At 46.6% G+C, this 17,284-nt stretch overlaps 1 protein-coding gene across 3 annotated transcripts in view; it reads right to left on the reverse strand.

The window, feature by feature from the left end:
- Positions 1-7,902: 7,902 nt before the first annotated feature.
- Positions 7,903-17,284, reverse strand: part of LOC309536189 (tissue-type plasminogen activator-like) — a gene marked incomplete at its 3' end in the record, with an annotated part of 32,304 nt that continues 22,922 nt past the window's right edge. For all 3 annotated transcript variants that reach the window (XM_082230149.1, XM_082230150.1, XM_082230148.1), the window contains exons 9-14: positions 15,373-15,458; positions 14,693-14,882; positions 13,234-13,370; positions 12,990-13,130; positions 9,158-9,306; positions 7,903-8,061 (exon numbers count right to left, since the gene is read on the reverse strand). In XM_082230149.1, coding sequence (XP_082086275.1) covers positions 7,903-8,061; positions 9,158-9,306; positions 12,990-13,130; positions 13,234-13,370; positions 14,693-14,882; positions 15,373-15,458 — 862 coding nt within the window. The remainder of the gene's footprint in view (positions 8,062-9,157; positions 9,307-12,989; positions 13,131-13,233; positions 13,371-14,692; positions 14,883-15,372; positions 15,459-17,284) is intronic.

Consider the following 17,284-nt stretch of genomic DNA (forward strand, 5'->3'; position numbering starts at 1 on the left):
TTTTAAGACAATAATTATTAAAATGGCAGTGTACCCTGGATCGCTTTTTCAGGACTCTGGTGGGTCAGAATCTCAGAAGACCCTTTCGCCCGTCAGATCCCTGCCACTCTCTGAGTGCAAAGAAGACAGAATTAGGTGCATCCCCTTGTAGCCCGGGGAGGTTTTCTCTTAAAGGAATTTCCTCCACCCTCAATGATCACCTTCCTACAGTGAGACCCCATATGTAATCACCAGCCCATTGACTTGCAGCCGCTAGCAGATTATAAGGTGGTGCCATTTTTAGCAGAGTGTTGTAATGTGGTAATCTGTCTGCATGATTCTGCAGCAGCTGTCATTTCCAAACACTTTTGAATGATAATGTGTAGATCTGATCCAAATGTGACTTAAAGTCCCTGGCCAGATCTGCTTTCTCCAGGGAGGGGTGCAGCTGACACACCTGCTGAAACTGGGCCAAAGCACTCCTTGCCACCTGAAGATGTGGAAGCAGCTCCAGATCTGAGAGCACCTACAAAACTTGAATTGGGTCCTTCAGAGGGAGCACAAGCCCACCAGGAACAGGCCTGCCCTTCTGTTCTTGCCCCAGCATTTCCACAGACCATTGCCTGGCTTAAGCCTTAGCTTCCCATGCAAAGGGGAGTCCACATCCAGACTGGCTGCAGGGCCAGCCCTCTGTCCTCAGCCCCAAGATGGTGCATCACTCCTGAAGTTTCTCCTACACATTAAGAGTGGACATCTGCAAAGAAAAGTCTACATGTATAGACTTCCAAACACATTAGACTTTCTGTGTGTTCTGGAATCCTGCCTAGATGTGAACATGGGGAGGCTTTCCTTTGCAAATGCCTAATTTGTGGGTGTTGTGGAGGAGGCCAATGTTGGGGTGTGGCTTTGGCAGTGTGTGTGTGTGTGTGTGTGTGTGTGTGCACGCAACCTTGAGTGCAGCCCTTTTCTACCTACAATTTCCACTCCCCACATCTACAATCCTTGTGTGAAAGGAACTCTGGTCTCTGATATTTCCATATAAAAGTGCATAACAGTAGTGAACTATTTAAAAACAACAACATCTCAATAAAACCAGATGAACTCTGGCATAAAGACAGATCTGCAGCAAGGGTGGGCAGGCTTCAGGCTTGTGTGATCTGCTTTGTTGTGTGTTTTATTTATACTGTAGCCTCAAGATCTGTCAACTGGAGCCAAGTATGAAAGACATACACTTAAATGTAAAAGAATTATGAGCCCAGGACTTCATTTTGAGTCTTGGAACCATGGATGAAGCGGTCAGGGATTACGTGAGCTAGACGGTCTGTTCCTATTTCAGCACTTGGTGCAGGCAAGAAATGAGAGTTGGTGTCAAGAGAGCATTCCATGAAGACAACTGAACAGAGCCTTTCCCTCTTGCTTCAAAGGACATGTGGACTTGTAGAAGCCTCCCAGGACAATCTTAGAAATTCAGGCAGATTTAAGCAGGAGAAAGGAGTCCTTTAGGGTCCTAAAGCACCGTATTTGGGATGATGATATTCAGTGCATGCTGTCATTAGCAATGGAATTGGATATGCACAGCAGAGCTGAAGCCCACCACACCCATGTGAGTGTGTGTAAAGGAAAGAAAAGCTTAGGTGTGGTTTTGGCACATGTGAGAAGTGCACTCTCCTCTTTCTGTGGGAGGGAGAGATGTGCTTGCTTCCCATGCTCAGTAGGTGGAGCTGCAACTCCAGGAATTGTGATTCTGTGCCCTTGTATAGTTATTCCCCTTCTGCAAACCAGTGGGCCTTCTCAGGTGGGAGCCAAAAGGAAGGCCTAGTTTGGGTGGGTGGGTGATGTTTGGCACCATTTAAGGACAGTAGAGCAAGAGGTGCACAGATCTGGCTCGTCAGGTACAACAAGAAGGAAATCCTGCACCTGAGACCGTGCTCTTCTGCAGCTCCCCCCATTGATGGAAATGTCTTGCTTCATTTCAAGGGAGCAGGCGCAGCACTTCTGCATATGTTGTGCCCTAGGTTAGCTGATGACAGGGTTGCAGGATGTCCCGATGGAGGGCTTCCCAAGGGGCACCTGCGATGGCCACAATAGGATGATGGACTAGGCAGGAGCAGCAGAAGCTGCTCTTCTACCCTCACACCAGCATTCCTTCTAGCCCACTATTAAGGAAGGGCCAGAGCTCAGTAAGAGAGCATCTGCTTTGCGTGCAGAGGGTCCCAGGTTAAGTCCCCACCAGGTCGGGGTGAGAACACCCCCTCTCTGAAATGGTTGGGAACTGCTGCCAGTCAGTGCAGACAGTACTGAGTGAGATGGACCAGTGGATTCATTCGTCTACATTGGCTGGCCAGCAGCTCTCCTAAGTTTTCAGGCAGGGTCTCCCAGTCCTTGCTGGAGATGTCAGAAGTTGAATTTGTCAGAAGTTGAATCTGCATGAAAAGCATGTGCCCTACACATTCCTGCCTGCAGATCTCTGGCACGTCTCAAGTGCTTGTGTCTAATGGGAATGTCTCCTTGAACTTGAAAGGGTCAAGAGATGTGTGAAGAAACCTCTGACTTTGCATGGCTCAGATATAGCCTCCTGCATAAGACTAAGAGTCATGTCCGTTGAGCTGCTCGCTTGCTTCTCTGGCGGTGCCCATCTTTGTCAGGAAGCCCCTGCCAGGTTGCCTATGAGAGAATTGGGCTGGAAAAGATTCCATGCCTCTGCTCTAACCACTCACCGTGCTGGTTTTAGTGTAAAACACATGGACCCAGCACGTGTGCCAATCCACTTGATGCACTGTTACCCCACTCTTCCAAACCAGTATGTTTACTGGACTTCTGAGGAGGAATTGTGGAGGACTAGATGTTGACTGCTGACACTCCTGTCAGCAGAGATAATCATGTTCGGGCTCACTAGCAGTACATGTGGAAAGGATCAGCAGAAGTCTAGTGTCCAGATCAAAGGAAGTTATAGTCCCACGCTATTCTTCCTTGGTCAGACCACATCTGGAATACTGGGTGCAATTCTGGACACCACAATTTCAGAAGGATGTTGACAGGCTGGAAGGCGTGCAGAGGAAGGGTGACCAAGATGACCAAGGGTCTGGAAACGCAGCCTGATGAGGAACGGTTGAAGGAGGTGGGTATGTTTAGCCTGGAGAAGAGGAGACTGGGGGGAGATAGGAGAGCCATCTTCAAATATCGCAAGGGTTGTCACATGGAAGATGGAGCAAGCTTGTTTTCACCTGCTCTAGGAGCAATGGCTTCATGTCACAAGAAAGGAGATTATGACTCAACATCAGGAGAAATTTTCTGACAGTAAGAGCAGTTTGGCAGTGGAACAGCCCCCCTGGGGAGTTGGTAGCCTCTCCTTCCTTGGAGGTTTTAAAGCAGAGATTGGGTGGCCATCTGTCAGGGATGCTTGAGCTGGGATTCCTGCATCGCAGGTGGTTGGACTGGATGAATCTTGGGTCCCTTCCAACTCTACAATTCTGTGGTTCTATTCTTGCTTTTCTCTCTCTCTTGCTTTCTCTTTAGATTAGCTTGGCTTTTATTGTATTTCATGTGGAAAACTTCCAATAAAAATTGATAAAAACAAAAGAACAAACCAGTATGTTTACTCTGGTAACTTGGAAGCATTCTGTTTATTTTGATCTCTGAGGGCACGTTCAGCTTGCTCAAAGGCCTGGAATTTGATGTTGCTTCCAAGTTTAATCCCGGGATGACCCAGTTCTTTATCATAATCAGGCCTTCCTGATGAGTTTGCATCCTCTTCAGTTTTTGACCTTGGAAAGATGAGGGTTGGGCTGGGCTGCCTGCCAGGTGCTGCCGCTGCCGCCACACTCCCTTCAGTGCTGCTGTCTCCTGGTGTCCGCTGAAAGCCTGGTTCCAGTTGCTGGATCGGATGGTCTCGTGCTACTCACCTTCAGTCTAATGGGAATATAGGAAGCTGCCTCCTGTCAAGTTGGCCCGTTGAATTAAGTGTTGCTGACACTGACTGGCAGTGACTCTTCAAGGTTTGGGGCAGGGAAATGTTGAGGACTGTAACTGGGGACCTTCTCTGTTTAAAGTGTGCACTCTGCTACCTCCAAAATAAAACCCTTCCCTCTCATAATAAAGTAAGATTCCAGCCCTCATGATTCTGAATAAAGGACTGATTTTAAATGAGACAAATCCTTATTCCATTGAGCCAGTTGCAAAGTGTGTGCTCTGAGCTATGGCCCTCCGCCAGCAACTTCTGCAAGTAAGCTTTCCCTACAAACTGGTGTCCTCCCCACCCAGGTGGGTCAGATTTCACACCCAATTTGTGGTGGTGTTGGTTGACAGCCATCTGTATCAAGAGACAACTGCATATGCCTTGGCAGGGGTGGGAATCAAACCACTGAGAATCACAGCACCTGCTGTGGCTGCTGAGAACAGTAACTTGCGACTGCTGCCTCCTGCCTTGTTTTTCCTGCGTTGGTAGCACCAAAGTGACCTTCCCAGGGCGCCAGCCTGGGCCATGTGAAGGGAGGTCTTTGGCTTCCCAGACGATAAGACCCGCCTCTCGGCCTCACTGGTGGGGTCCAAAGGGAAGCAGAGCTGGGCTGCAGGAGTTGCTGAAAGGAGACACCTCTGGTACTACACAAAATCAACAGCCTCTGCCCCCCAGATCTCTATGGTAGAGATGTGGCCCTTCAGGAATTGCTGGATTACAAGTCGCATCATCCCTGACTATTAGCTATATTAGGATTTCCATACGTCTGGAATTTCCCGGACATAGCCAGGATCCATCCCTTGGAAACAGCGTCTGGTTGAAAACCACTGAAATGTCCAGGAAAATCTGGACGTATGGCAACCCATGTTGGATTTTGGCTAATTTCCTTTAAAACGTCATATATAATTTTGAGATTTTGCAAAAGAAGCTCAACAACCTTGGGCAAAAATAAAAAAGCTCAACAACTTTGCCCCCCCCCAACCCAAAAAATATGACAACCATAAGATATGCTGACTGGGGCTGATGAGAGTTGTACTTCAACATCATCTGGAAGACCATGGCTTATCTATGCCAAGGACACAGCAGAGGGAGCCAAGCAAGCGTCCACATTCCTGCCGTCATTTGTTCTGTTGTTGGGGCTTCTGGAGAGGGAGAAATGCCCATCTCATTTCTCTGAGTCAACAAACCTCCCGCCGAAGGCCTTGTTCACTGCGTTGGAGTGAGGCCTTCATTCCTGAAAGGCTAAATCACCAGAAGGCCAAATCAGCCCTGGCTTGAACTTTGAACAGCAGCAGAGCAGAAAGACCTTGTGAAGTTGGGAGGAGAAAAGCCTGGAATTCGCAACCCTGATACCTCAATACAGATGCAAGTCCTCTTGAATTCAGTGGGACATGCCCAAGTAATTGTGTATGCCATCAATCTCTTATTTTCAGAAATAATAGTACTGTAATATCCTTTTTGCATGATTTCTGTTTCTTTTCTTCACCTTTAACTGCCCTGAACCATTTTGCTTGTTTTTCTTTTATCTTACTTGCTACTCTCTTTCTCCTTTCATCTATTTCTGTCATTTCTATATATGAGGACTATTTGATTCCTGCAGTTGACCTTTCGCCAACATTTGCTGTTTGTGCTGTCCTCAGCATCCTGCTGGGCACCACGCAGAAATCAAAGAGGGGCACATTCTGACTCCCAGGCTTGCAATCTAATAAACTATGGTATGTAAGAGAAAGGGAATGCAGAGGGGAGAAAGGAAGATCATGAAAAAACAGCAGGACAGACAGAGAGAGAAAATGCACTTTCAATAAGTAGCTGTTTGGCTCAAAGGTGGAGAAATATCCCAGGCTTATGGAGCAGCAAGTTCAAAAAATGAACTGCTGAAAAATGGCACACGAGAGCTGGGTTATGAAATGCAGGTTAACATTGGAAGTTAGCGTCCTTCAGTCTTGAGACAATGGAGTTCACCTCTGGGGGTGAAGTCCACCTGCTGCTATAGCAGCACTGGAGTGACTTCCCTGGGGCACAAGCCTGGGCAGTGTGGACGGAGGTCCTGGGCTGCCCAGGCGACAAGACCCTGCTCTGGGCCTCGCTAAGATGGTCCAAAGGCTGCCAGAAGGAGGCATACAAGGGGCCATCCAACTGTCTTGGGGACTCCAGGTTTGTGTAGAGCCTTTTCTTCTCCCAAAGGTATCCCACATGGCAGCGGAGGTTTAGGATCAGGCCAGACCAGGCCTAGTGAGCACAGCAACTCATCCCTGTAGATCTAGCCCCTATGAGGCAGTTGTGTGGATTGAAGATCCCCACCTTCCCACAGTTGCCTAAGTCTCCTCTCCCAGCTCTTTCTCAAGCAACCCGACTCCATTGCTGTGCCTGTTGGTGTTCCGCCCTCTCCACACCTCTTCTGGTTCTGGGAGATCAGGGGGAAGGGAGCTGGTCACAGGAGGGGGGCGGACCCCCCAGCTTCTTCAGCAGCCAGGCTCATCTCTGCCTCTTGGCCCCTCCCCTCCTCTCCAGCTTCCGCTTCTGGACTGCTCTCTGCCCCAGCCGCTTCCCGCTCACTAAGCCCTGTTGCCTCTTATACAGTAAATAGCTCTGTGATCCTCAAAGGGCAGTATAGAAATTTAATGAATAATACGAAAGAAAAATGTGGAACAGGACTGGGGCAGATTCTCAAGGGAGGCCCTGAAGCACCACATTTGGCCCAATCCTTGCACTGTCGTGTCAATTCAAACTCCACCCTCCAAGCTGGTCATCGAGCACACAACCAAGGAGAAAGATCTCCTGCACAACCCACCTCAAAATGCGTGGGAACTGGGCAAGCAGAACTACTGTGTTCTTGATTTCAGTGGGACTCTGGATCGGTCGATACACACTGTGCCCGTGTCTTTTCTTTGTAACCCTTTTAAAAAAAAATGGAAAAAAAATATTGAAGCAAATTAATACAATGAACACCAATTAATTCAAAGACAAGGTAGTTTAATGCCCTAGGAACCACACACAGAAGGACAATTTTCAGCACAGAAGTATTTTCAAGTAGCGGCAGAAGACAATTCTGCCTTTGGACAGATGGTTAACATTGTATTAAAGAGTGTTTTATATAAAACATACACAGAAAGGTTAAATACCTGCAAACAAACTTTTGGATTAAAAGGATCTGAATGTGTTCCTGACTAGAAGTGCGATTTGGTCCCCAGCTAGGGGAGCCTTGGGTCTTTCAGGTCATAGAATCATAGAATCCTAGAGTTGGAAGAGACCACAAGGGCCATCGAGTCCAACCCCCTGCCAAGCAGGAAACACCAGCAGAGCACTCCTGACATATGGTTGTCAAGCCTCTGCTTAAAGACCTCCAAAGGAGGAGACTCCACCACACTCCTTGGCAGCAAATTCCACTGTCAAACAGCTCTTACTGTCAGGAAGTTCTTCCTAATGTTTAGGTCAGGGGCCTTGCAGGAGAGAAGTGGCAAGCTGGCTTGGAGAAGTGGTCGGAGCAGATCAGGGCCCTTCTTTGCAATGCCCACGTTCTCTTCGCATACCTTTAGGAAACTGGAGCTTTCTTCATTCAGCAGGCTAAGCGTGTGTGAGAGAATTTATTATTACTGGCTGCTGCCCACATATCATCATTGTGTAGCCTGCTGCTAGAGTAATATACTCTCTGTCTTCTCCTGTTCATAAACTGCTCTTTACAGCGCTTCCTGGTTTGAAAAGTTCTTAACTGTGTGGAAGTGGGAAAGATATACACTCCTTTAAACAAGGCAAGTGTAGCTCTATGCTGAAGATTTCATTCCTCTCATAAAGTGCATGTCGGGGTCATATGCATGCTGGACACGCAGGTGCCTTCAGACATGCACATGCCTGCTTTCTGCCAGTTTCCACTCCATACATATGGAAGCAAGTTTCGTGTTCTGCCATCCACTGTCTCTCCCTGATGCAAGGAGATTCCAATGGGAGGAATGACTGGCTTGCAGGTGCCATCAAGGCTTCATGTTCTCCTGAATCCAGCTCAGATAGTGAACCACCTTTGTGTAGACGCCCGGAATGCCTTTCTTCCCACAACCCACGCCCCAGCTGATGATCCCCAGCAGGTTCATTTGGCCATTGTTCAGACAAACCAAAGGCCCACCAGAATCGCCCTGCAAAAAGAAAAGAAAAAGGAGGGGGTGCATTAAGTGAGCAACAGGTTCATTATTCATTTTAAGGCTCACTGAAGACAAGTCTTTAGCCACAATTAGCCACCTAGTCCTCCTACGATCAGCAGATCCAGGAACCAGTATCTAAATAAGCTGCCTATACCCAGGCGCCCAAATGAGCTAACCTTTAAGTGGGTCAGTGGGTTTCCTTGCTGCTTTCATGAACGCTGTTTGCAAAGGTTGATGCCAAAGAGATATGGTGATCTAGGAGGAAAGGGTGAAGCAGCCTTCCCCAGCCTGGTCCTGAAGTGTAGTTCAAAATGTTTGCATCCACTCAAAAAACTATATTTTAAAAAGGGCCCCAAAAGGAAATACAACAGAATCACAGAATTGTAGAGTTCATCATCACGAAACTCAAGAGGTTACTCAGTTAAATTGATTGGCAGTGTTTCTCAAACTTGGCTCCTCAGCTGTTGTTGTACAACACCCATCATCCTTGGCTAGCAGAACCAGTGGTCAGCCATGAGGGGAGTTGAAGTCCAACAACAGCTGAGGACCCAAGTCTGAGAAACACTGCTCTATGTGATTCACTACTGCAAAGTGCAGGGATGGTCGACAGCTTAGGCAGACAAAATTCGTGGCAGATAAAAGGCCTTATGGGTAATGGCACCCAACCTGTGGAACACTCTCCCATCATATGTCAGATAAACAAATGACTTTTAGAAGACATCTGAAGGCATCCCTGTTCTGGGAAGTTTTTAATGTTTGATTGTGTGTTTATATTTTGCTGAAAGCTGCCCAGAGTGGCTGGGGCAATCCAGTCAGATGAGTGGCATATAAATATCATCATCATCATCATCATTATTATCAAACCATGGCTATAAGCCACAATGGCTATTTATTTTTAAAAATCCTATGTCCAGCTTCCCCCGCCCGCTCTGAAATATGGGATCTCCAAAGTCAGATGTTATTTACCTCTGATCCTCAGAATCTAGAGACAAAAAAATAGGACATTGCTTTGATGTCCTCCTTGTGAGCTTTGCAGGCTGCTAGTCTGATCCAGCAGGGCAATTCCTAACATTCCTAGAACTGGGATTACCTTGCAGGCATCGTCCATCTCCCTGGTGTCTCCTGCACACAGCATGTTCTCAGTGACCGTCCTGTTTGAAAGGAGCTTGGGTGTGCATTGGCTGTCTGGATAGAGCCTCACATGTCCTTCCTTCAGACGCTCCGAGAAGAAAGCAGAAACTGTAGATAGAAAGAGAACATATTAATCTGGATTATTGTCTTAATACAGTGGTGCCCCGCAAGACGAATGCCTCGCAAGACGGAAAACTCGCTAGACGAAAGAGTTTTCCGTTTTGGAGGTGCTTCGCAAAACGAATTTCCTATGGGCTTGCTTCGCAAGACGAAAATGTCTTGCGAGTTCCTGCTGGTTTTTCCCCCCCCCCCTTTTCTAAGCCGCTAAGCCGCTTATCAGCTGATCCGATCAGCAGATAAGCCGCTAAAAGCCGCTAATAGCGCTAATCCGCTAATCCTTCAATGGGCTTGCTTCGCAAGACGAAAAAACCGCTAGACGAAGAGAATCACAGAACGGATTCTTTTTGTCTTGCGAGGCACCACTGTACATAATCACAGTGAAGAAACTCTGGAGTGAATAAAGAGCAAGGACTGAATACTTCTTAATATTAGAACAAAAGTTGTGATGTTGGATTGGCAGAAGGTTACGGCTGATGTTTATCTATAATAATCATCAGAGAACCTCTTTTGGACTTCTTGTCTTGAAAGAAAATTGAATGCCTGAATTGAAGACTGGAAAAACATCACCTAGCAGAGGGAAGAACAGCTGGAAACAGGACTTTGAATCATTCTTCCACCCCTCTTCTTTTCGTTGTTTTTGTTTAGATTAGTTTGTTGTTCAATTGTATGTATTATGAAAAGTCTTAATAAAATCTTTTTTTCAAAAAAAAAGAAAAGAAAAAAGGAACAGGTGCCTGTAGCCAAAGCACAGCACTGGGGCTGTTTGCAAAAGGCTTTCAAACCATCCCATATACTGCACTTTGAAGTCCTGGCAAATTGGAGCGTCAAAGTGCAGCATCACCTGACATCATAGTGATGTCAAGCGACTGACCCAAGTCTGGCCGGGCAGGGGTGGGGAGATAAAGATATTTCCCCCCAGTCAGAAAAGGTTCCCCACCCCTGATTCAACAAGTCTCTGCACCATGTTCTGCATACTGCAGGATATATATGACCACTGACTGTAGAGTCAACCATGAAGGCAGTTAAGAGTCAGAGGCTCAAATGGCAGAATGTTCCTCAATACCAAAGAAAAGCAAAGAATTCACTGCACACGGAAAACAAGATTTCAGAGAAAAGCCAGGTTTCTGCATACAGAGATAGGCTTTTGTTTGAATGAGCTTTCCCTCATGCAAGCTCTCCACCCCAGCCCTCTCAAGAGAGGCATCCCAGGCACAGGTGGGCATGCAAGGCCCAGGGCCAGGCGCTGGCTGCCTCTGCTCCAGGTAGCTGCCTTTTCATGGGCTTGGAAAGCCATGGCACACAGAAATTTGGAAAGAAGAAATGAAGTTCCCAAAACACGTAGGATAAAGGTCACCACTTTCGGGATCTGGCTAGCTCTAATAGAAGCCAGATGCTCTGCTGGTGTAAACTTGGTTCAGTCATATAGATCAGTTAGTAAGCAGATAGGAATTCATCTCACAGACAAACACTGCATCAAATTAGGAGCAGGGAGATGTTTATTGAGAGAGGCTGATTCTGCAGCTGTGCAACAGACGAAATCTGGCAACTGGACAGTCCCATTCCAGACCAAGTGACCTTAATTTCAGCAAGTACATAAGGCATTTGTGAAACAACCTTCCCCCCCCCCCCTGCTGCTACCTAGGTGAGTGGTGGTGAAGCTATGGCATGCGTGCCAGAGGAGGCACTCAGAGCCCTCTCTGTGGGCACGCACCCCGTCGCCCTTTCCGACTCCCCACACTCCTATGACTCAATGGCTGGCCCGCCGGGCTACACTTCTCAAGCCCAGTTGTGCAGGAGGGAGCAAAACGCCACCCGGCTTACTGGCACTTCTGTACCGAGGCGCTTCAAGACAGCGGAATGGAACCTTCCCGTTTCAGCTGCAGCCCGCGGGTGGCAAACCGGCTACTTGCACATGCGCAGCTCTATTCAGCGCGCGTGCTGCCCCTATGAACTGTGCTGGGGCTCCTCCCTCCCAGGCTGTGACCGAAATTTCCTTTTTGCCTGCTTGGTCAGGCTGGGAAGTAAACTTTTGAGCTGAACTCTCTCCCATCGCCATGGGTAAGTGCAAGATCCTTCCGGCTAGGGGACACACAGTGGAGGCCAAAAGAGACTGTTTTGGTTTTCTCATAGGATTGTGGGGAGTTGGAAGGGAACTCGAGGGTGATGGAATCCAACCCCCTGCGATGCAGGGATCTCAGCTACAGCATCCATGACAGGCGGCCATGCAGCTTCTGCTTTGAAATCTCCCAAAGAAGTTTCTGGAAGGGAAACTATCAAAACGGCCATGTTGTCTGGGAGTAATTCCCTTTTTCATGATTTCCCAAACAAGGATAATGCAAACTTTTACCTTTCAATAAAAAGTTGTTTGTATCATTGAAAGCTCTGTAATTGTGTTTTTCTTTTAAGACAAAATATGTTAATGTATGAGTTGTTTTTTCTAAACTAAAACCTCAGTATTCAGGTTAAATTGCCGTGTTGGCACTTTGCGAAAAATAAGTGGGTTTTGGGTTGCAGTTTGGGCACTCTGTCTCTAAAGGGTTCGCCATCACTAAGACCTGAGGCCTTCTTGCTGGGAATCATGGGCAAAGAAATAAAAAATGAAGATAAAAAATATTTCTCTATGCCACCACAGCGGCAAGAACTATGCTGGCACAAAATTGGAAAATAGAAACTATGCCTAGTATAAGTGACTAGCAGGTCAAAATGATAAACTACGCCGAGCTTGATAGATTAACAGGCAGAATACGAGACCAAGATGATCAGAAATTCCAGAAAAATTGGAGTAAATTTTGGAAATATATTGGAACGGATTTATAAGATGAACTGGCGGGGCTAGCTAGAGTAACTCTATCAGCGAATAACTATAAGTTTAAAAATTAAATACGCAATCATGGAATTTATTTGATACTTACCAAAAGGGTGAAGGGAAGTCAAAGGCTCGGGAGAGCCTAAAATATTATGATTTTCTTTTTTATGATTTTTATGTTTACTATTTGTTTGTATAGTATGGGGAATGGGAATAATAATCTATGTAAATGTGTTTATTTTCATATTTGTTTGTTCTTTACAAATTCTGAATAAAAATTTAATGATGAAAAAAAAAAGGTTCGCCATCACTGGCCTAGGACTACTGCAAGGAAAGGGAAGGTTGCACAGTTTTTTTTTGGGGGGGGGGGCTGTCAAAGGCAGTGAGAGAGACCCAGAATCCACTGGCAAGTTCTCCAACACTGCTCAACATTGCTCAAAATGCAGAAGGGGTTTGGATGCAGAATAGGAGAGGGAGAAATTTGCTTGGTTTGATTTGAAAAACTAACTTACATATTTGCATTTCCCAAACCACAATACAATTATCTTTTGAGATTCACCCTTCTCCAATTTTTGCAAAGCACTTTCATACAAAAGATGCATACACCTTAATAAACAAACATTAGAAAAATCATACACAGGAATGCCTGTATTAATTAAAACAAGATGACTTTCATTATTTTAGGGGAAACTGCTTAGAAAATGGACATGTACAAAAATTCTCAATCTGATGCAGAAGTGTAACAAACTGGAAAGATGAGAAAGAGAAATGGAAGGGGTTGGTGTCTCCCTAGCTAGCTACTGGGATGGGGCTTAGGAGCACAACTCTCAGAGGCCACCGTCTGAAGCAAGCCAGAAGTTCTTACATTCTTCATGCTTGCCGTAGCCTGAGATCTCACATTCTGTCCAGTCAGGCAGCTTCAGGCCAGGCTCTGGGAGGCAGACAGGACGAACGGAATCTGTCTCCATTGCACACTCATTGTACAAGGACTTCAGCTTCAGAAGAGCTAGCAAAAAGAGAAAAAGCAAAGAAAAAGGCAGGGTGGGTCAAGGCAAGAGGCTGGAGCAGGTGCAGATCTAGGTCTGTGTGCAGGGAGGGAAAGGTCTTACCAATATCGTTGTCAAAGGTGCTTTGCACAAAGCTTTTATGTACAACGTATTTCTCCACTGAGAATGTCTGTTCAGACCATTCCGGGTTTCTGCGGGAAGTCCTGCCCAACACAACCTTGAGACGACTGGTGTCAAACCTACAGAATCGGGGGGCGGGGGGGACAGCTTTGGTGACTGCCAAGTTCAGGTGTAATTTATGCTCCTAAAAATACAGACTTCAACTTCCTTGCTCAAGTGTTGCTTCAAGGTCCAGTTGTAACCATGGCTTTGCAGCTAACTGACCACCGTGGTTGTCCAGAAGAGGAACTGGAAGGCCTTTGTTCAAGCTTCAGCTCAACCATATGCAACTGAAGAAAGACAGTCAGTTAAGGTTACCCTAAAACCCCCAAACTGTTTATGAATTCCCCCTCCCCAGCCAGGCCTCAAAGCCTCGCCTCAAGCACTTTTCAAATAAGGCTAAAAGCGTTAGCTAAGCATATTCCTCTTGCTGTAACAAAAAGACTCTAACGAAGGTAGAGAACAGAGTCCATTGATTCTCAGAGCCTTTTTGTTTCTAAGGCCAGTGGCCCTGTTAAAACCAGATTGCAACTTTCTTTCCGGGAACTATGCCAGGACAAGAGAATGAAACATATCTGAACACTCTGAAACCCCCTTTGGTTTCTCACCCCCTTTCTGGGAAGAGTCCAAAAAGAGTCCCAAGACAGGAACTTTCTGTTCATGCTCAGGAGACATGGGGCAGAACTTTTCATAAGGAGGAGAAAGGGGAGGGAACTGGAAGAGGAATATATACTCTGTGCAAATGGCTGTGAAATCGTGCTTGTTTTGTGACTCTATCACACTTGCTCCTCTGCCCCCCCCCAATGGCAGAATAAAAGCTCTTTCTCTGGATTTAACCCCTTGGTGTCGTTTGGCTCTTTTCGTCCCTGCTCGGGTGCAACATTTCCTATCCATTTTAAAGGGCCAAGAAAGGCTACATTTCTTGGTGCGTTAGTTAAGGAACGACTGTCTTTCTTCACAACATCCCTTACAGGGGGAGAAAACTGGCTGCCTTGCAAAGTTGCTGGATGGATTACTTTCATATAACAACAAAGCAAACATTTTGTGTCTTGGGGGGAAAAACAAAAAACCCTGCCCCAGACCTTGAAGGGATGTTTCCTGTCCAGGGGGGGGGGGGGTATTGAGGTAGATGGAGAATTGGGACTTGCCTCCCAATACAAATAGCAGGAAGAGGAGCGGGGGAGATCCGGACTGCAGCAGCAAACCCTCCCCACAGCAGAATCCCACCTGCTATTACTCCAAGAAAAACCTGCACGAACGGAACAATTGCTAAATGCACAAATGTTGCTAACTCCCACTTGGCCCTTCATCTCCAGAACCACAAATTGCCTCTGACTTCAAGAGACTTCCTGAGGGGGCAGCAAGTACAGAAGAGATGGCAAATCAGGCGCTGGACTCTTACCTTTCCACAAAGCAGTGGGCAGCTGAGAGGACCCAACAGGAATGGATCAGGACCCCACCACAGAGGTAGGCCTCCACTCCTTGTACCCTGACAAAGATGGCTGCCTGCCATGGGTGGGACTGGATGTATGAGTAGAGGCCTCCTTTGATCCGAAACTGAGACTGACGGTACTTTCTCGTTCCACACGTGGCTGTAGGTGGCCAGGAAAACAAGGAAAATGTACCCCAGACTCAGATACAACGTTAACTCTCCGCTTGGGGCAAAATGCTCTCCCAGGGCCGACCTCTTCATTTATTTAGCACATTGCTATCCCATCCGTCCTCTCAAAGGAACCAGGGTGGCAAACAGTTCAATGATAAAAGCATCTTCAAAACAATTCCACTACAGATGCAGACACAGAAAGATCTCTGCTTAAAAGTTGGAAGAGGAAGGTCTTTGGTAGGTGCTCATAAGACATTCATAGAAGAATTCATAGAATCATAGAGACAATAGACAGCAGTAGTATTTATCCCACCTTTCCTCCCAAAGCTAGAGCCAAGGTGGCTCACAACATTTAGAAACATTATTATAAAATACAAAGCAATGAAAACAATAGTAAAGGTACATCAAAACACCATTGGAGCCAGCAACTGAAATGCAGTTTGCTGGCATTTTGCCCCACGGATAAGGCGGGCACTTACAGCAAGCTGGCACATTGCAGTATTCCCATTTCCTCTTGCCACCCCTGAGCACGTGGCACCAAGGCTGGGTGCTATTATCAGGATTCCTGCAACACAAAAGTGGAACAGGATTACTTCAGAGATCAAATGCTCCCCCCTCTCTGCCCCTGCAAAGAGCAGCAGTGTGGGCTACCCAGGTTTGTATGTCCCCTGAGGATGATGTTCTGGAGTTTACGGAGGGCTGCTTGATAACGTTCTTTGTTTTTTGCATGTACTTAGAACAGCTTTTTCCCAACACTCCTGACGTTTTGGCCATCAGCCCCATTCAATGCAGATTGGTCAAGGCTCTAAGGAAGGCGCCACATTCTCACCATACATTTAAAACACTATGATACCACTTTAGAGGGCTTCCTGCAAAGAATTCTGGGAGCTGCAGTTTGTTAAGTAGCCTGAAGGTTAGTAGGAGACTCCTGTTCCTGATCCGAGAGCTAGAATTCCCAGAGTTCCCTGTGAAGAGGGATGAATAGTTGAAACACTCTGGGAATTGTAGCTCTGGGAGGCAAATATGAGACTCCTAACAACTCTGAGCACCCTTAACAAACCATATTTCCCAGAATTATTTGGGGGAAAGCCATGACTCAAGCGGCCCTCCAGACGGTGCTGAATGATAGTTCCCAACATCCTTGGCCCTTTTTGTGGGTGCATGGGAGTTGGAGTTCAGCAACAACCGGAGGGCCAAAGGTTCCCCACCCAGCTTAACACAACATGAATTTGAAACTGGTCCAGGCCACAGAAAGCTCTGCATCAGCTGTGACTTCCTGTGTCCATCCATCAATCCATCCTATACTATAAAGTCACAGGCAGGCCTGGAAACATTTGGGGATAGTCAAAAGCCATTAAATCCAGCATCATCTCCTCCTCCTGGTCGGCTTTCACAGACACTGTGTGAAGTGGCCTCTGGCCTCAACTGTGATTCAAAGCCTCACTCAAGAGTCCTTGGGAAGGGGGCGCTTGAGAAATTGTCCTCATCCCAATTTTATTCTAAAATATCTGAATAGTTTCTGCACTGGAAAGCAATGCTATTGAAACTCTCCCTTGTTTTTACTGTTTTCAAGTTGGACAGAGCACTAGGCAGGCATGTTTTGCAACAGCTTTCCGTTCTTTTGCACTTCTTCCCTTCCCTGCAATGTGTTCCCGGTGCACAGATGTGCCCTGGTAACACACTACCAATGCATTGCCACAATGCGTCAAGGTTGCCTTGGGACAAGTCAAGGTACATTCAGGGATGGACCACAGGTGCAGAAGGTCCCAGGTTCAGTCCCTGAAATGTTCAGTTAAAAGGATCCCAGATAGAAGGGGACTCTCAGTGAAAGTTGGAAAGTGGCTGCTAAACATGCCCTCCAGATGTTTCCCACCAGCCTGGCCAATGGTGGGATGCCAAGGGACCCACGTTCCATCTCCAGTCAGTGCCAATGCCAGTCAGTGCCATATTGTGGTGGGTGCAGGGAATGTACAAGTCCACTTCCTGAGTTTCTAGATAACTGCATCGAGATTCATTGTGTGTGGTGTGTGGTTTTTTACCAGTGTGCAAGATCATATATGCGTACACCAGTGGAACACACACCAAGACCCTGAATGCAATCCTACACATGACCACATCCAAATTCGGGTTTTCACCAATATTTTATCAACAACCACATAGGCATTTGTAGCAAACATGAATGAAATGGCACAAATGGATTGGATGACCCAAAAAACACAGCCTCATCTAATTGCAGAATTATTTCTATGAATTCAATAAAAGCAGCACACAGGGCAGAGCCAATCAGCAGGTTATTGTTCTTACACTAGATAAGGCAGAGTGGTCCAGAGCCTTTATGGAAAAGCCAAACACATATCTTATCAATAAGCCATGTTTTGCATTTAGTTTTTC

The sequence above is a fragment of the Podarcis vaucheri genome, assembly GCF_965113315.1.
Source record: "Podarcis vaucheri genome assembly, chromosome: 7".
In the NCBI taxonomy this organism is placed as follows: Eukaryota; Metazoa; Chordata; class Lepidosauria; order Squamata; family Lacertidae; genus Podarcis; species Podarcis vaucheri.